General features: G+C 35.3%; 1 protein-coding gene across 8 annotated transcripts in view; it reads left to right on the top strand.

Moving 5' to 3' along the window:
* The window catches only part of NR2C2 (nuclear receptor subfamily 2 group C member 2), a 47,139-nt gene extending 27,065 nt beyond the window's left edge, over positions 1 to 20,074 (top strand). For 7 of the 8 annotated variants that reach the window (XM_076346763.1, XM_076346769.1, XM_076346771.1 and 4 more), the window contains 7 exons: positions 188 to 321; positions 1,926 to 2,103; positions 3,121 to 3,242; positions 3,755 to 3,894; positions 6,792 to 6,929; positions 8,486 to 8,591; positions 10,845 to 20,074. In XM_076346763.1, coding sequence (XP_076202878.1) covers positions 188 to 321; positions 1,926 to 2,103; positions 3,121 to 3,242; positions 3,755 to 3,894; positions 6,792 to 6,929; positions 8,486 to 8,591; positions 10,845 to 11,019 — 993 coding nt within the window. In that variant the 3' untranslated portion in view covers positions 11,020 to 20,074. The remainder of the gene's footprint in view (positions 1 to 187; positions 322 to 1,925; positions 2,104 to 3,120; positions 3,243 to 3,754; positions 3,895 to 6,791; positions 6,930 to 8,485; positions 8,592 to 10,844) is intronic. The other variant, XM_076346770.1, reaches the window with a different exon arrangement.
* The last annotated feature ends 118 nt before the right edge of the window (positions 20,075 to 20,192 follow it).

Raw genomic sequence — 20,192 nt, 5'->3', positions numbered from 1 at the left:
GGGGCTAGGATTGATGATTACAAGAGGATTTAAAGATCATTGTGAGCCATTGTTTTTCCTGTAGGTGTTCAGGAGGAAGGAAAAGTTACATTAAGGGAAAAAGAACACAAAGATTAAAAATGGGAAAAATTTATGTATGATACATCACCTATAATTTTGATCTACTAATACGGTTCTTCCTTTTTAGGCTGAAACAAGCCAGGGTGCTTTAGGAACACTAGCAAATGTTGTAACATCCCTTGCTAATCTCAGTGAGTCACTAAATAATGGAGATACTTCTGAAGTTCAACAAGAAGAGCAATCTGCAAGTGAGATTACACGGTATGCATTTATATTTGCATCTTATTTAGCAATTTGTATTCTGTATGGTGTATATTTTCACTTACTTATTGAAGTAATTTGGCATTGTGACACCAAACACAGTAGAGGTTGCCCCCTGCTTTGAAAAAAAACAATTCTTTAGAAATCCAGGTTTGGCTGTTGTCCTCTTGTGAAGAACTGTGTCCTGTGTTACAAATGTAGTGTTCTGAAACTAGACCAGATTTCATACTCAGAAAAATAATAAATGACTAGTTTGTGACCTTAAGAGACTCTGAGAATAGCAACACTTTGGTACTGTTTTATTTGATAGGCTTGTTATATGGAAGCTTCTCCTGCACGATGTTCTTTAGGGGTCTGTATTACTGCAGATTTCTTTTTGAGATTGTGCTGCCATAGTACCTGCCGGTAACGTAGGGAAAATGTAGTTAAACTAAGATCAACAAACTTTTTTTTTGTAATGTGTAGAAAGAGTTTGAAGTCTTTGTTGTCTTTATTAATGGGAAAAATGGGAAAAAGGAACATGGAATCTTAAAATTTCCAGCAGAGCTTGAGATTTTTATGGTTGGGGTTTTTGGTGGGGTTTTTGTTTGGGGTTTTTTTTGGGGGGTGGGTGGGGTGAAGGACAACATAAATTGGCAATATAGTGAAATAAGAAAAATACTTGGCCTCAAAACTGTCCATTGTTTCTCAAGTAGAAGATTTTTAAGAGGAGCTTAACTTCAGACTCTTAAAGTCTTATTTAAACTCTTCAAGTGAGTGAACTGATACTTAAAAATACTTGACACTGCAACTTCGACTTATGTCAACCTTGTACTCTAAAGCAGGAAAAAAAATCCAAAAAACCTCCCCCCAAAACTTCTTCACAAAAATACTGGCAAAACAGCACTATACCGTAATACTGTCCGCTGGTATGAAATTGGAGCACAAAATTCTTCTTTAAATCTAAGCTCTATCATAAGAAGGGAATTTACACTGCCTTATTTCGGCAATGGCCCAGCTACAGCTTGAGTATAAAGGAGTCCAGGCCCTCTTATGTTGCTGTCATAAGGTTTCTAAGGCTCTGTCTATACTGTGAGATCAGGAGTGTCTGGCCATAGCTCATCTAAAGGGAAAGGAAATTCAGGCATGTTGTCTAGAAGAGAATCACACTATTCTCCACTGTTGTAAGAAATTGGACATCAAGGACAGGGACTGCAGGATGTTCTCCACAGTGCATCTGGTCTATAATCCTCACGTAATCTGTTAAACATTCCAAGGTGAAAAGGAGGGGATAGTGAATGGTAAGCACAAGAGACCCCTTTACTAGTACAAATACTAGCATAAAACCATTAGAGCAGGATTTACAGTAGTAAAAAGTTCCCCCATTACAGAGGAGATCTTTTACCAGCGATATATGGGCAGATCTATTCCTTTTATTAATGTCCGAACAGTACAGAGGGGCCACATTGTAACATAATTAAAAGTCTGACCTTGTGTCTTAGCATAAACAGTTCCTATATATGTTACCTCTAAGTGGAAATGCTTTATAGCATTTAATTTGACCACTATGAATTTTTTAAGGTGTAAGAAAGCACTCTTTCATTGTTTATTACTTTTTTTTTCAGGGCATTTGATACTTTGGCTAAAGCACTTAATACCACAGATGGTACAGCAGCTCATAACTTGGCAGATGGGATGGATCCTACAGGAGGAGGGAATATTCATGTAATCAGTAGAGATCAGTCAACACCAATTATTGAAGTGGAAGGACCCCTACTTACAGATACACATGTCACATTTAAGGTATGTGCTTCTTTAAATTGTCTTACTAAACAAAGTAACACTTAAGACATAACCCAAAATTAGTTTACTATGTTTTCTTTATTCTTATATTTAATTTTGGCAATATAATCTGGGATAACATCTGCTATTACAAAGCTTCTAACACAATTTTCACTCTTGCATGCTGTATCTAAAGAGTACAGGTGTTATTTCGTAAGACCTTTTCATGGACAGAAGGGTGCTTTAAAATTTATTTCACTTTGCAGTGCTGCTGATAATCACTTTCCATATCATCCATATAGTATGATGTCTTGCTTAATTCATTTATAATTCTAGACAGTGTAAAACTTTAATCTAAAAGGCTCCTTCATATAAAGAGAGGTTACAGTGCCTTCTTAGATGTTTATGGTTAGACCACTGAGAAAGGTCTTACATTTTAAAGATGCTTCAGCTTCAACTGAATACAAAACACACATGTTGATAAACAGTGTGCAAGAAACAGTAAGGGTGTTCATCTTGCTGTAATCAAATCGTAGTTTCAAGAAATACAAAGATCATTACTGAAATAAGTAATACTTAATGTAGTCAAACTTTTTTCATAACCTGCTTGTTCCCATTAATGGTGTTTTGTGATTGTAGATTCCTATTACATGACTTTCCCATTTTAGATATTTAGATTTTATTTTGCTTCTTTTTAAGAAGTTTTAAAAGATCTTTTATAGCACTGTGATGCTAGCCAACACTCCACAGAGCAATGAAATTTTTAATTATTATTAAATGAATATGAAAACATTTTAAAAGGAAGCATTTCGGCTCTCTCCCACATAATTTCTTGTCTCCTATTCCCATTTTGCATTCCCAGACAGTAGTAATGAGTTATTTAGTACAGTTTTCCTTTGATAATTTCTTGTCACACAGTTCCTTATGACAGACTATGAAAGTAGTTTGAAAGTTTTCGCTGGTTATTTCATCGATAATAAAAATTGTTTTATGTCTGAACTATATCTATTGTACTGTACTTTTTTTTTTTTTTTGCAGCTGACAATGCCCAGTCCAATGCCAGAGTACCTTAATGTACACTACATCTGTGAGTCAGCATCACGACTACTTTTCCTCTCTATGCACTGGGCTAGGTCCATACCTGCATTTCAAGCTCTGGGGTAAATGGACTTACTCTGTTGAACAGTTTGCTTTCTAATGAATTTAAGCACTGATCTGAACACTTTCCAGCTATTTTGAATTTTTAAATGGTGATATTGTTTAATTTTTAATGAATTCTTTAAAATGCGTGAAGACTATGCAATATTATCCTTTTTGAAGAAAAAAAATAGAAGATGGCGGAGGAAGGGATAACTACAATATCTGATATTACTGCGGTTACAGAAGCTAAAGCCGAGTCAAAAGGAAGCATTTAATTTGTAGAAATATATCTTGGTAAAGAACTGGTGAGCACTATTTTAAAGATAACCTGAAATGGTTTCCTGTAGCTGGCCTATCACTTCTTTTTGCTTTTTGAAATACTTGTAATGTGCTAATATATGCCTTTTAGTAAAGTGGTTTGCAATACGTTAATCCTTATTATTAATTGTTATAAATAACATAATTACACATAGGGTAATACCAGCCTGATAGGAAAACTACATACAGTTGTTTGATTTTATGTTGTTTATAGGCAGGACTGTAATACAAGCCTTGTGCGTGCCTGCTGGAACGAGCTGTTTACCTTAGGCCTGGCACAGTGTGCACAGGTGATGAGTCTGTCTACTATCCTAGCAGCTATTGTCAACCATCTCCAGAACAGCATACAGGAAGGTATGTTTTCAGTGTGTGATTCTTATACGTGTTCAGTCCTGCCAACACTACAGGGACATCTGTATAACATTTCTCATGAGGTGTTTCCTAATCGGTGGCAGAATTGTTCCCCAGGATCCAGGGGAAGGAGAAGCCTTCTCTTGCATAATTACCTTTCCTCTGGTGATCTACAACTTTTGTTGCACTGACCTCACAGAGATCTCTGTGGGATAGAAGTGTCCATAGAAGAAATGGGGATAAGGCTGGAGGACATATTCTCCTGTCTTCTACATCTGACTGGCAGTATAGAGAAAGACAAGTACATCCTAAAGTTGGGTGTGCTCACAGAGCTTTCCTCCCATCCAGATGTAATTTTTTTTTTTTCCCCTCTTAGAATAATGATGTCTTCTTCCAAACCACACCAGAATTTTTTCCTTCCAGAACTTTCCTTCTCCTCTTTGCAGTGTAAAACTATAGCATTTGCCAAGTATCACAACAAGAATATTCTTGCAAGTATAATGGTTTTGGATACTCCTGTAATGCAGTAATGATTAATGTATTTTGAAGTACCCTCTGAAGCATTAAACAACCTATTTTCTTGACACTCTTACGAAGATTTATGTAATTTTATTTTTTAATTCAGTGTTGGCCTGTTGATAATGGTGACTATATCTAGAATGGATGATAATCTGTTATGGATGCCTTTTTTTCATTCTTTTCTTTCAGGATGCTCCCAATCAATATGATTGATTAGCGTGAGAATAACATTCCATTTTTAATAGGAGGAAAAAAACAATACTAGCAGCTTTAAACTCTGCAAACACAGCACATTACATGAAAGCTAACTTAAATTTAAATGTGAGTTAAAAGTAGTTACAGAATACTATTTGGTACCAATTTGTTTGATGATTTTTGTGGTGCCATTATTGTGCACACGGCAAAAATTGGAAAACAGGCTTTTACTGAGGAGAGTAAGAGTTGATTGTAGAACTATAAAATGTACAAAAGTAGATAATCTGGAAAAAATGTGTAATAACCTTCAGTCCTAGTAAAGTACATTTGTTTTATTCTACTTTATTAGCTTCATTATCATAAAGTAAATTACACAGAAATTTGATTCTTAAATGGATAGTATGCTTTCATAATGAATATAAGGTTGGGGTTTTTTTCTTTTTTTCTTGTAATTTAAGAAAGCCTGGACAGCCCTCAAAATACAACAAACTAATGTGCCTTTCCTGCAGAGAGAGAGAGGCGAGAGTTTAAAAGACCAACAAGGAAATGTGCACATTATATGTTCTGCACAGAGTTAGGCTTTTAATTATATCTCTGTCAGAATAAATAGAGCTCTCTATTCCATCTACACCCCAGGCAATGAGTTTGTGGAGGAGTAAGTGGTGGGGCTATTACAGCCTTAAGCTGGCTCCACTTCTGTTCCCATGTCTCAAAAAAGAAAAAAATAAATTTGTTCTACAACTTGTACTTCCAGTCATACCATGTTACCTGAGACTGGCCAAGAAAAGAGGATGATTTGTTTTATTATGGTTTGTTGATGATTTGTTTTGTTTATCTATTCTGCAAAGTTATCATATTATATTGTGTATTATAACTTTAAAATTCAAAACAAAGTGAAGAACTTCCAGAACTTTATCTAGGAAGCGTATTAGTGATGAGGCTATTTGGAAACTCTGGAATTCAAGTTCACTTTCCCTGACTATTTCTGCACCATTTCCCACTTAATATACAAATAAAAACATTACATTATGTCTATCTTGATCCATCGTGAGTAACTAAAAACTCATATCACAATTCATGTGCTTCAGAAATGTAGATTATGCTTTCATTCTTATTTCAAGACATTGTGCAAAAAATATTTCTTCTGTTCAATCTTTTTATTGCAGTTTCAGAAAATATGTAAAATAATCATAAATTACATCAAAGATTCAGTTTAAGGCACATGGGTCTGAGCAATCATATACACTATTAGCTGTACAGACAAAGGTAAAATATTTAAGTTACAATGATATGAAATGTTAAGAGATCATGACTGGAATAAAATTATTCTAATGTGTTTCTCAAGAAAAAGTTTTATCCCTTGTGAATTGACTTATCTCTGAAGTTTGATAATAGTAATTACATATTCAAAGATTTGTCTTATTGTAATCTCTAAGGTTTTCATTCTTTGACTAGTCTGCAGATACGCAGTCAGAGAGAAGGTATATTTACCAAAATAGAAATCTCTCCCTCCCTAGCTGAGCAGGTAATACCACTCAATTGTAACTTATCCACAAATAATACAAGATCAACATTTTAAGAAAGAATACGAAGCCAACATAAGGAACGTGATGTTTCAAATGATGGAAGAATCTGTGTACATGTATGTGAGTGAATTTATGCCATCAGAAGGAAAAAAGACTATTTACGACAGTAAATGAAAAATTTGCTTCTAAAAGTACAGATAGAGGAAAAAATAGCACTGTCATTACTGCTCTTGCATTCACTTCTGGAGAAGCTAACTCAATACTGTTCGAATTTAAAATTAGGATTGCATGATAGCATTTGTTTTGTGCTTCTGTTTGTTCCTGGAATCAGTCTAGCCATTTGTAGAATAATTCACCATAATTTGAGAGTCTCTGCTCAGAACAGTACATCACTGGAATAAGATTGGTATTGCTGATTATGCTGTACTGGCAAAATTATGCAAAAGAGATAACATTCTGTTTGCTAGCCCTGTGTCTCACTCAGCTTTATAAATTTTCACTTCCATAATCATTCAGGCCATCCTTTATGTTAAGTGGTTTTAAGATAGCAAATGACACAGAAGACTTTAAAATGTCACTTCACTTGTTTTATAAAAGGATATTGGTTACTATATCAGATACTTGAGCTCACATGAAATAGCAAACAATATCTTTTTGTAGATAAACTTTCTGGAGACAGAATAAAGCAAGTCATGGAACACATCTGGAAACTTCAGGAGTTCTGTAACAGCATGGCCAAACTTGATATTGATGGATATGAATATGCATACCTTAAAGCTATAGTCCTCTTTAGCCCTGGTAAGGAATTTAGTAACCATAACTTTTTAAATAATAAGCATTAATATGTTAATGTTTTAGCAATTTTTTTAATTAGACTAGTGTCTTGAGATGAGACTGATCTGTTAAGCTGCAGATAAAATGATTGTTCCATAATGATTTATCACAAATAATATGTGTTTTAAAAAATAACTTTGGAGCAATGTATCCATGTTATTTACAGTTCCAATGTATCAAGTGTTTCCTGTACACTCCACCTTAGAACTCTAGACTCAATTATCTTCAGCTGAGAATCTATGAGTAATAAGTTGTCTGGGATGTGTACTAGCAATATTAGTGAAGTAAATGGCAGGAAGTATTAGAGGAAATATATTCTTACAGTGACAAAAAGAAATTGGCTTCAATTTTAATATTTTTAATACACTCATAAGAGGCATCGCTGAAATATGAGCAGAAATACCACTGTATTTTATATGGAACTTCCACAAAATCTCCGAAACTAAATGTAAACAGGCTGTCTTCCATTTGTTAACAAAAAAATGACAGCAGACAACTAAAGCATGATCAACAGTGTTTATGAGATATGAGGATTTACTCAAAGAAGACACTTGAGATTTTCTGGAATGATAAGGTAAGGACATTAAAAAAAATGTGAAGTGACAGTCTCTTCAGCAAAGGTGGAGAAATGTTCCTAGGACACAGAAAGGTTAATTTAAAACTGCTGATAGGCTGAACGAAAGGGAAACTCTTGCTCAGAAATGTAAATTATTTACTTTAATTCAAAGGTGTTTACCACTTCGAATTTAACAAGATACAAGGAGTATCTTGTTATCAGGGGTTTTGGGGTTGGTGTTTTTTTTTTTTTTTTTTGCATCGATACTATTTTTTCTCTTTGTGATAAGACTTACTTTAATTAGAAGATATTGGTGTCCTGAATTAGCTTTTGAAATTTTTTTTGCAGATTATATTATTAGGATTAGGTTTATTAGGGTTTTTATTCAAGTTGGAGGAGCAAGAAACTCTCCAAACTCAAGCTAGCTCTGTCCCTTTTCAAGGGAAGAGCAGTTGGAACACAACACTGAAGATATTTGGGCATAGTCAGATAGGTGGTATTTTCTGGTTTTTTTTCTGATCATGTGACTGACTTTGAGGAGCTGAGCCAGCTGGAATTAAAACATGAGACAGACTCGGGAAGGTCAAGAAATTGATCTGGCAAGAAAACAACCCTAGATACTGCTCAGTCAGCATAGTTAATCAAAATCACAGAGGCAAACATTTTAAAAAGCAAGGTTAGAGACATAAACTAGGAGTGTCATTGCCTGGTACATACCTACAGGCTTAATCTTTTTCCACTTTCTTGTGGATACACACAGCTATAGAGAGAAAAGTGAGGAAGCTAATTCTGAAGCCAGGAAGCAAATGTTCAATTGAGTGGTTTCCTTTATACAGCTAACATGTTAAACATCACAATACAAAATAAATATTTAAATGAAATTAAATGCAAGAATCTTATAACTACATATATTTCACAATGTATAGGGAAACAATCGACATACAGAAATGTTTTGTTTCTTTAGATCACCCTGGTCTGACCAGTTCAACCCAAATAGAAAAATTCCAGGAGAAGGCACAGATGGAATTGCAGGACTATGTACAAAAAACCTATCCAGAAGATACTTATAGGTATTTATTGTCTATAGTACCCAAAGTAATGTTGTGGGCTGTAGCTGGCAAAAGTACAAAATAACATCACTGATATAAAATTTCCTTTTGACATCTGTTCTTTTTTGACTGTGGATGAGAAAGAACTAGATAACTTGTTCATAAAAGCAAGCAGGTTTGTTTAAAGATAGGTAGAAGCAATAATAGCTCTCTAGCTTCTTCCACGTAAATTGAACTTGAGTACTTTCTTTTTTGGGGGGGGGAGTTGGTTTTTTTTTTTTTTTTTGAGTCTCATTGCCATGTTTAGAAAAGTAAACAGACTTATTTTATTAGAAGTCTCAAGAATAACTGCCTCAACTGCCTCAAACTTCTTTAATTCAAATTGCTTCCTTTTTCAAGTTAGTTGTCAAAGAGGCTTTGAGATAATAAAAGGTGATTACCATCCTTTAAATGTTTGACAAGTTACATATGCAGAAAAGTATTAAAACTGCCAGTTTATGAACCTTGGAACAATAAGGACTACATGTGGGGAACAGTAATCGACTCTTAAGCTTCTGTTTATAAGAAATTCCCACGTCCTACTTATTTTCTCCTTTTTTTTTTTAATTTCCAAGGACTTCTCTTTGAAAGTAACTTGTTTTTTCACCTCTCAACTGTTCCTGTTTCTTACTTGCTAGAAATAATTATCCTATTTTCTAATAATCTCCATCAAAACTATTTTAAATTTCATCAACACAATGATTCTCTGCACTACAAGGGAAATTCTAATGTCTGTCTAACAATATATCCTAGACCATACTCTCTTTTACTGTGAAAGGTATCCCCATGTAAAGAAGCATGCAATCCCATACATATAGGCAAGGTCTGAGGGTAGTGAAACTTTAAAAAAACCAAACCAAACCAAAACAACAACAAAAAAAAACACCAAAAGAAAAAAGCCTGTAAAAGAGAGTTTCCCCCATCTCAGAAACTGGTTTCTGCACTGATCTTTCAGAGTTAACATTGTGTGGGGCAACAGAAAGGGCATCAGGATTGCCAGTTAGGTGCAGTGAAGATGGGATTCTCTACTTCAGAAACATCCTCGAATCCCACATTCTTCTTCTGTGTACAATTCAATTATTTTGGTTTGATGTGTGAGAGCTGGATATCTGCCATAAAAAGAAATACAGAATTTGTTCCATATACTTACTTCTCTTAATAGTGGCTCAAGGAAGAAAATCGGAGAGTTCCGTTTCCCAATGTCCTGTATTTTAACTGATATTGTCTATATCCCTATGCTCACCCATATGTAAGTTTAGAGTACAAATCTGATTATTTCTGAGCAACTGAATGCTGGCAGAAACTGAGATAGAAGCACAAGTGTTATAATTTTCACAAAAACAGCAGCATAGCTTGGATCTTTTTGCAATTTTCCCCTAAAGTTTACAAGATATGGTATATTAGCAGAATGGACCTTACATATTTTCTCCATAGATATTCAAGCATTTTCCAGAAGTCTGTGTTCAGTGCTGCCTAAGGTTTGCTATTACATGGCTCTGGTTCAGGAAATTTATTTATTTTGGCATTTGTGATGTACATCTGCCATATAAACACAGCAGATATGCTTTCATCACTGTCCTAAATTTCAAATGCATTGAAAGTCCAGAAATTCAGTATGATCACTTCATTATATTGGATGTCTGTTAACATCCTGGTACCTACAAAACCACAGCATTTGGCAATATGTATGAGTAACAGCACATCCCTCCAAATTCCTTTTCTCATCAGAAGCAGATTCTCTTATTTCCTTTTATACATATCCAGTCCCATTCTTGCTATCTGGTTTGTCATTAAGTTGCTAGGCAACGGAGCACTGTGCTGTTCATGGTTTAAATTTTAATTAAGCGTTTTACTCTTAAAATTGTGCAAATGTTCTCACTAGTCAGTATGAGTATTACTAGTCTCAGCATTGTCCTGAACTATGCAGTGCTTCCAGAGCTGGGAACTTCAAAAGCAGACCAGGAGAATTGTGTGTTTGTACATACACATTGTATCTACAAAGGGTATTAATATGTCCTTTTCATTGGAAAACCACAAAGAAAGATGGTGGCTTTTCATTTCACTTGCAGGATAAAAAAGTAACCGTTCTTTTCATGGTAGCTCAATTAGCTTTAATTGCCTCTTTACTCCCATTCATGAGTTACGGTAATAATAAAAGCAGATCCAGCTCTTTAGCCACAAAGTATTTTAAACTGGTATTATATGTATTTATAATCCACTGAACTTCTTTTTCAGGCTAGCCCGGATTCTAGTTCGCCTGCCAGCACTTAGGCTGATGAGCTCTAGCATTACCGAGGAACTATTTTTTACTGGTCTCATTGGAAATGTTCCCATTGACAGCATAATCCCCTACATTCTCAAAATGGAAACAGCAGAATATAATGGTCAAATAACTGGCACGTCTGCGTAGTGGGAACAACACAATTTGATGGATTGAAGTAATTTTCGTAAAAACATACAATTACGAAGTTAAAAGAATAGCATTTTGGTATGTACAAATATTTCCAACTTGTTTTCAGTTTCCTGTCAGATTTCTCCTTGTCTGTTTGCTGACATTGACAAAATTTAAGCAGCTATTAAAAGACCTGTTATAGGACCTTTTCTGCCACAAGGAATATTTTTGATGCCTTTCATTTAAAAGGCTATAGATTACTGAACATACTTTTCACATGCTTTGTATTTAGAAATTATCAGTGGTTAAAAACAGAGTTTTATAATACCAGAGATTAGTAATAAAATTACTTTAAAAGTAAAAAGAACAGTATGTATATATTTAAAAATATCCTTGGAATTAATATCTAATAAATGCCAGGGTATAATACTAGCACTTTGTAAGCACTTCTTGTCAAAACGACAATGTCATCAACATCCTGCTTATGAGTATGGAAAATGAAATAAATTGCATATGTCCTTAATCAAAATGCTAGTGATTTCTGTGAAAATGTACAATGCTACAGGAGACAATCATTTATTCTACAAAAAGTCACTTGCTCTTATGTTATGCATGAAATATTAATGTGGATTCTTAAATCAGATATCCACATTATATGAAACTATACTGTTAAATTAGTGCAGTTGTAATTCACAGTACGATGCAGTCATAGTGACTGTTACGTGCTACGGGAATTACCCAAACTAGGAGAAAAAATGTGTTTCTTGCCACAGTAATGATGAAATATTCAGGTTCCTTAAAGTTTCTATTCAGACCAACACAGTCATGACAAATGTTAGAATATAGGAAGCCTTTTGATTCTGGGGAAAATTGGTCATTAACTGGAAGAAGTCATTTTCAAGTAGAGCTGTGTGATGCTCTCTGAGTATGCTCTTTGTATTTCCAAATTTACTCCTTCTCTCTGTACTCCTAAACACCCTCATCATCCAGCCAAAGGTACAATTTAAAACCTGAAATGTGGTAGAACCTCTGGCTGTCAAGACAGCTGGCAAGACAGCTCTCTTACTTACAAAGCTCTCTTACTTTATTTCTGCCCTCCTCCCTCCCCTTCCCTGACTGAGCACTCCCAATTTTGCAGTGCTCTCAACCTTCCTATGACTCAGTTTGAAATATAGTTAGGATTTACATTGTCATGTACAATTGCAGTTAATGACTGATATACCATGGAGTTATAAAATTCACTACTTTTTAATTGTCTAGAGTGATGAGCCATCAACATGTTTTCTAGTATTGGCCATTAGCTGCTAGCATTGCTTTCATTTTAGTATAATTTATTATTATTGACATTAAATATTTTAAACAATCGAAGTTTAACAAAAAGTCATGGCAATTAATACCTTCATCTGATCCTGGCTCATTAGATGCATCAATTATTGTAATTATTTGTATGGTAGAGGCATTTTCTACTTGTGTACTTTTTTGTGACAAAAATCTGTAAGTTCAGCACTACTTTTTTCTTCTGTTATTGACATTTATTTAGAAACACCAACCAGGTTGGTTTTTGTGTCTTTTAAGGGTCTGAATTGTAGCCAAAAGACCTTAAGCAGCTCTAGATGAGGCTTCTGATGTAATAAAAAGTCTTGACCTGGTGCACTTCATTCTCAGGAGGAGGCTAACATTTGTAGCACTCATTGTGACACGGAAGGCTATTTAATTTTAGCTTCTGGATGCATTAGTGTCTTCTACAGTTACCATTGTTACAGCATTCAGGATCTTCTTTTCTCAAAAGGGTTTTACAAAGAGTCCAATATACATGCAGACATTTGTAATATTGCACTTTCATTTTTCTTGGCTTTTGCTATAGCAAATGAAATTGTCATATTTTTAATGTGACAGAAGGTCCACACTCTGAATGTTACGTCAACTGGAATGCAGAATTTTATACTAGCTGTTTTATTGCAGTGTAACTTCTTGTGTGATTGTATCAGCACTTCCAATGCAAAGTCCCTGTTTTAAGGGTATACAACTTAAAAATTAATTGTGATATTAACATCAGAAGAAGTAGCTACCTTGGAAAGAGTTGTGGCCATTTTTGTTAAAATTTAAAATTTTATTGGGTTATGTCATTGTTGTTCTAAAAGCAGTATGCATTGAACTATTGTGATATTTTTCATTGCAAATAAGATTATGCAGTTTAATTTGCTTTCAGTATTTTGTAAAAATCATTTAAGCAGATAAGTAAGCATTGTTAATGACAATGAGATATTCCTTAGCACAAAAACTAGCCATTGGAATCTTTTTTCCCAAATTTGAATACACACCAGCTGGCTTTTTCATGACAAACATCATTTCAACTTCCAATTTTTCAAGTAAAAGGGCACCATTTTCTGTGCAAAAATTTGTTTCCCTAATTTTTCTTACTTGTGCTGTGAGTGTAACAGTTCAGGAAACAAAATAAAGCCACTACAGTTTTTTGGGAACAGAGGGATTGCATGAAATAAAACTTAAAATGTATGCATTGTATTACATTTGTAAATCAAAATGGTAAATATCATGCAGCTCTGTTTACAAATAAACTATACTCCCTACAAATGCAAGGCCACATAATGCTATCCTTGATCTATCTCTGGTAGTCACTTTCTCTGCAAATTGTTCCCTGGACTTTAGGGATAAAATATTAATTTGTGTAAATGGAGTAACAATAATGCAATCCATATCTAGGGTTTATTTATTGTGCATGCATTTAATAAATGAAATGAAGCAGTTCCATACTTAAGATTCCGATATTACCACCTAAAAGCTATAAAGTCTCTCTTTGTATAGCATCATTAGCATGATTTGCTGGCTTGCATTAGTCAGAACCAAGCTAATTTAGTCCTTATGCCATTAACAAAAAGTACTTTCTCTAACTATACACTATTTTGATTCCAAGACTAACAGTTTGGATTGTAGAAATTTGGACGGCAGATGGTAGATCCTAGAGCTTAAGAAATATCCAGAATCTAAAATGTTTTGCATATTTGAATATTAGCTATAAATAATAAGACAGATGTGATGAATAACCTAACACTTCTTTCTCACATGCTGCTCAAGGGCTGTCAGAAAAATGAGCCAAAGATTTGGCATATGATAGAGAGACACTGAAAGGAATCACTTAAAACACTGCCATATAAAACTATAAACCATCTTCTCCAGTGCAGTAAGGCTCTTTGCACTAAATTTCAAGTGTAATCACAGAATCACAGACTGGTTGAGGTTGGAAGGGACCTCTGGAGGTCATCTGGTCCAACCCGCCTGCTCAGGCAGGGACACCTGGAGCCAGCTGCCCAGGACCGAGGCCAGGTGGCTTTTGAATATCGCCAAGGATGGAGACGCCACAACCTCCCTGGGCAACCTGTGCCAGTGCTCAGTCACCTGCAGAGTGAAAAAGTGTTTCCTGATGTTTGAGAGAACCTCCTGTGTTTCAGTTTGTGCCCACTGCCTCTGGTCCAGTCACTGGGCACCACTGGGAAGAGCCTGGCTCCATCTTCTTTGTACCCTCCCTTCAGGTAGTTATACACATTGATGAGATCCCCCCCGAGCCTTCTCTTCTCCAGGCTGAACAGTCCCAGCTCTCTCAGTCTTTCCTCACAGGAGAGATTTTCCAGTCCCTTCATCATCTTCGTGGCCCTTTGTTGGACTCTCTCCAGTATGTCCATGTCTCTCTTGTACTGGGGAGCCCAGCACTGGACACAGCACTCCAGGTGTGGCCTCACCTGTGCCAAGTAGAGGGGAAGGATGCCCTCCCTCGACCTGCTGGCAACGCTTTGCCTAATGCAGCCCAGGATACCATTAGCCTTCATTGCGGCAAGGGGATGTTGCTGGCTCATGTTCAATTTGGTGTCCACCAGGACCCCCAGGTCCTTCTCTGCCAAGCTGCTTTCCAGCCGGGTGGCCCCCAGCATATATTGGTGCCAGGGGTTGTTCCTCCCCAGAGGCAGGACTTTGAACTTCATGAAGTTCATGTCAGCCCATTTCTCCAGCCTGTCGAGGTCCCTCTCAATGGCAGTATGACACTCTGGTGTATCAAGCAGTGAAGCTGCTAATCTATCAGTGATCTAGGTCTAATCTAGCAGTGAAGCTATTTTAGCTCATTCAAAGAAATCTTTTCCTTTTCCTTGTATGTCCATCAACAGAAGATAGATGTTCAAGAGGCACAGAACTGATGAAGGGATTCTTTCTGCCAACAGTTTAGGTGTTACTTGGTAGCAACAGAAAAAGGCATGTCTAAGGAAAATGGGCCTCACAAAGTTGTTCTTGCTCTATGTTAACCTCTGACATTATTTTCAGCCTCTTCTGGTGATTGGGCTTTCAGGCCACTCTAACATAATGAAGGTAGAACAATGTACACAATACAGCTGCAGACTCAAGCAAGATTTAAACTATCTGCAGAAAATACTACAAGGCTGATGTAGTTCTTGTCATTTCTGAGGTTTGTTCCATCCCCCCTGCCAGTAACTGGAAGATGGTAACAGGCTAATCTTACTAGCTTTACTTTTAAATTAGTTTCATTTTGTTTCTTTGCAAATGCAAACTTTTGTTTATGAATATGGGACAGGAGAGTTTTTTATTATTGTAACAATTATTGAAAAACTATTTCTTGACTTTAAGTATGGAAATAGCTTGTTTTCATAAAGGCCAAATTTCAATGCCAAACTTGTGTTTACAGAACTAGGAGTCAAAGGATCACAGTCTTAAAATGATTCTAAGGAAAGTGAGAAAGTGATAGGGAAAACAAGTCAGGGCTGAAGCTTCCAGGCAAAACCAGTTTCCTGACTGTGTTTCTTCTTTGGCAGAAACTGTAAAACACTTAAGTGTTTTCACTGTTGGGTATAGTACATGGGACTTTCACAGATTCCTGAATGATTTCATCCAAGATGCTGAAGATGTCAGTACATTTTCCTGCCCATTAAAATTAAGAGGGTAGTTAGGATTCTTCCCTGATTACCTGCTGTTTAATTAGTAAGGGATAACTTAAAAAAGCACCAAATAGCATGAGTAGCAAGTATAGTAGTATCAGGAATACAGTTTAGCCAGGAAAAGGGAACTGGAAATTATTGGGCTGAGGATACTTCCAAAAAAGCAGTGATCAAAGCAGCTTTCTGCAATAACAGCACCAGTCAGGGGCCCTGTTTGAATTGGGTGGTGTGGGCCATAGAACTGGCAGGTCAATCAGACATACGCAGGTGCACCAGCAAATACCTACAAGATGATATCACCCTGAAAAGAAAAAAAAAAACAAACCAACAACTGTTTTTCTATTTGAAATCCCTCTCCTCTCCTTTGGTTACTCTGTAGAGTGCAAAAGCAGGGTAAGTTGGTTCTTTTTCATCTACTCTTGCCCATAAGAGAAAAAGCAGAAATACCAGGCAAACAACAAGTAGGTTCCCATCTGTCCCAGCAGTTTGCCACACTTGCCGTACAACAGAACAGCTGCTGCCGTGGTTTGCTCTAATGATAAGCATGGGCCTGCTGTGAGAGCAAGCACACAACATCTGCAGTCCTGATGCCCCCATACATCCAGGGAGAATCAACAAAATAAGGCCACGTTCACCCTATAGAAGAGAGTAAGGGGCAGAGAAAGGACAAATTGCCAGCATCTACTGGATCTTGAATGACAGAAAATTAGTTTAAAAACCAGCTTTATATGAAAAATTACCAAGAGGGCATGGCAAAAGGGAGAAAATGAAAACATTTACTTTTTGCACCTTTTCATTCTAAAGTTGCTGAGTCATTTTAACAGTAAATTCTCCTGAACTAAGTTCAGGCTTACTGTTTGATGAAAAATGCCGTAACCCCTCTTGTTAGATAATGCTACAACTCTACTTCTGCTGCAATCAATGTTACCAACATTATATGGGAAATTATTTGTGCAAAAAAAATTAGAACATTATTTATACTGAGGTTGCAAGTTAAAGTAAAATTCTTCATGAAGTTTAAATGCTCTAAGTCTAAATATATTAGACTTTGAAAGCATCAAATCCCAGAATTACCTTATTACTGAGCTTCCTGTGGTGAAGTCACAAAGTTCATCACAGATAATACTGTCATAATGTTCCATAATTCCCACAGCCTGTTTTATCCTCCGAGTTACATGAATGCTTTGAAAATGGCTTATTATTGTTAAATTCATGCTTGTCTTCCTTCTTTTTAAAGGGTTTGATAGATTTTTACACATCTTTATTTTGTGCCTCCCACCATTGTGCATTTCTGCATGTTCAATTCTAAAACTCACTCGAGCAGCTAATGCATATGTACATAGTTGTATGTATGTGTGTATGAATGTATATGTTTATACCTATCTGTCTAAATATATTATGTACAGTGTATAGAAAGTGTGTAGTGTATATATATATGTACAGATATGTAGTCATGTATTCATACCGTTCTATATGTTAAAGCTTTTCATTCATTTGCTAATCCAGAGCTTCCCAGTTTTCATTTCTCAGCCCAAACTAAGCCTCGCTTAAGCAGGTGAATCCTCATGAATTTCAGAACTTTGCACCTTTTTCTAAATCTAGCCTGAATTTAGTATTTTCTGTGCAGAACTGACAAATATGTTCCATGAATTTTCTGGCTTTTACATTACTCCCTTTACCTTTCTCATTTGACATGTAGAAGTCTGCTAGTGAATAGTTAATTGAACATACAATGTCTGTTAAAAATAAATTAATAAATAAATAACCACAGTCATAGAAAATACTTCCCTGTTTTCAATATATACTCATTCTCTTTCAGCCTTCTGAGAGACTTTTTTGTAAAGTTTTATTTCGCAGTGAAAGTTGGTAAGAGATTTTTTTTTTTTTTTTTTTAAAAAGTCTTCAGCAGTGGCTAATTGGAAGAAAAACAAGTTGCCCTTTATCATTGAACTGTAGCACACAGAACAGGATGCAATGGATGCTGTTTAAAAAATCAATACTCATATTGCCATAATGATAACATGAAACCAAACCGTTAGTTAAACAAAGACTATGATGTCCTCCATTCAATGAAACGATGACATTTCTGTTGCAGTGGTAATTAAATAAGAGGGAGATTGCAGTTAGTTTATTTCTTAGTGAGCATCAAGACTTATTTAGGATTTTCACAATGCATTTGAATTGTATATCCACTTACCAAAGTTACTCTCTTTATTGTCTATCTTAAACTAAACAAAGTTGGTTAGTTTATTTAGTTGTCAGACTGATGTCCATTTTCACATTCTGTCCTTCCCTGAACTGTAATCTGTGCAGATCTTGCACTGTGTGTGTCAAGTTTCCATTGTTCACATGGGAGCTGGGCACATGGAGCATTTATGAAATTAGGCTTGCAGTAAGACAATTTATTACTCATAGGGAGTATTCAAACATTTAAATTATCAAAATATAAGTAGTTCTTGTTCCTTTTCCCTTCTGATGACTTAAGTTACAAAGGAAGCCTTTTGTAAAAGTAATTCTATTAACTTTGATTTTTTAAAAAAGCATTTCACAGACCATGTAGGGGAGTAGTTCAGCAAGTCTTGTTTCTGTCATATTAAGAAGGTGAAGCGGAATTTTCTGGGCATTTATTTCCACCTTTTGTACTCAACATGGCAAAGACTTGTGTACATTTAAGCAGATGAGCAGACACCAATTAAAACCAGGTGAGCTTCTTGCATGCTTAAAGTAAAACACAAGTCTCTTTCAGAGTCAGGCCCTCTGCTTGTAAAGTCTTCGCTATGGAAAATGCTAAGAATGTTCTCTGTTTTTCGCTCTATCGTTTAGTAAGCATTTGTAAGCTTTTGTTTCAAATATAGGAAAAAAAGGTAAAACATCCATTTTAACATTTCAAACCTTATTTTTGAGATTTTCCGCAAGAAAATTATTTAAATTAATGGCAGGAATTCCTGTGACAGATGGTCCTTCATTGGTGTCTTGACAATCAGTGCTGTTTGAATAATGTTTGCTTTCCTCTTTAAAGGCTGAATGGAAACCTGTGTCTATTAACATCATTGTACTGTGGTAACATTTTTAAAGATTAGGAAGCCAGCTAGGGTATTGATCAGGACTGAATCTGCTTAAAATTTCAATTGTGAATTTAGAAAAAAGCATATTTTAAAATTGTGAACTTGTTTTATATACACATTTGAATTGTTTGTATTCTGAAGGACAAAATGCACTCAAATTTAAGTCGCAATAGAGGCTCTGTTGTAATATTCTGTGGAAACTGTGGCAGGTGAAATCAGCTTTCTGTATTTGATCACAGAAAGCAAAAGTCTGAGAAGCACACCTATTGCCAGGTATCTAACACCCCTGAATAACTGGCTTCTCATACATTTTTTAATTATCTTAGATAAATGATAATAAGGCACAGGTCCATTTAAAAATATTTTCAATGATTGCGGGTTAAAAGTAGGACTGAATAAATTTCAAATAAAAAGGATATTCTTTAAGAAGAAAACATGTTACTTACAGAGCATGTATGTTAAATTTCTCACACATGGAATCAACGTTAAATGTGGGACTATTTTTAATGATTAATCTGTACTCCAAAATACATTGCAAGCCAGTGTTCAAACAGTTTCATAACTGAAAAACTGCACATTGTGTAAGTGTTGTATCTGTTTGGCATACCAGGGAGTTCTGAGCTCTACAAAAAGAGCAAATTTTTATAAAAAGAATAATCTACTTTTAATTCCTTGGGACATTTTCTGGAAGTTTCTGTTCATTATAATTTAGAAAACTATCATTTATGTTATTATATTTTAATTTCAAGTTAAAAACCTTGCAAAAGTTGTTAATTTCCCACAGCTGTTTTTGTGAAATCAGCATTGTTATGTGTGATAGCATTTAAAAATAATAGCATGTTCTTTTTTTAATCTGAATTTTATATCTAATCAATGTCTTCAGTTATGAAGAGGAATTTGCATTGTTGTGTTTGTATATAGAGTATTGCAGTGCATGATTTAGCTTATGCATTTTATTAAATGCTGTTTAAATGTGGCATTATATTGTTGTGGCTTAATACTACTACCTAAATGAGGTTTATACCATTAAAGTGAATTACAAATATTAAATGCATTCTTGAGTTTTATTTTTGAGTTCACTTAATTTCTTCTTAAACATTAGGTGTCTAAGCCAAATACATAATTTACTATCTTTTAGAGAGAAACGTATTTTCCCTTCACTACAGTG

The sequence above is a fragment of the Aptenodytes patagonicus genome, chromosome 8, assembly GCF_965638725.1.
Source record: "Aptenodytes patagonicus chromosome 8, bAptPat1.pri.cur, whole genome shotgun sequence".
NCBI lineage: Eukaryota > Metazoa > Chordata > Aves > Sphenisciformes > Spheniscidae > Aptenodytes > Aptenodytes patagonicus.
This window is presented reverse-complemented; position numbering and strand designations above follow the sequence as displayed.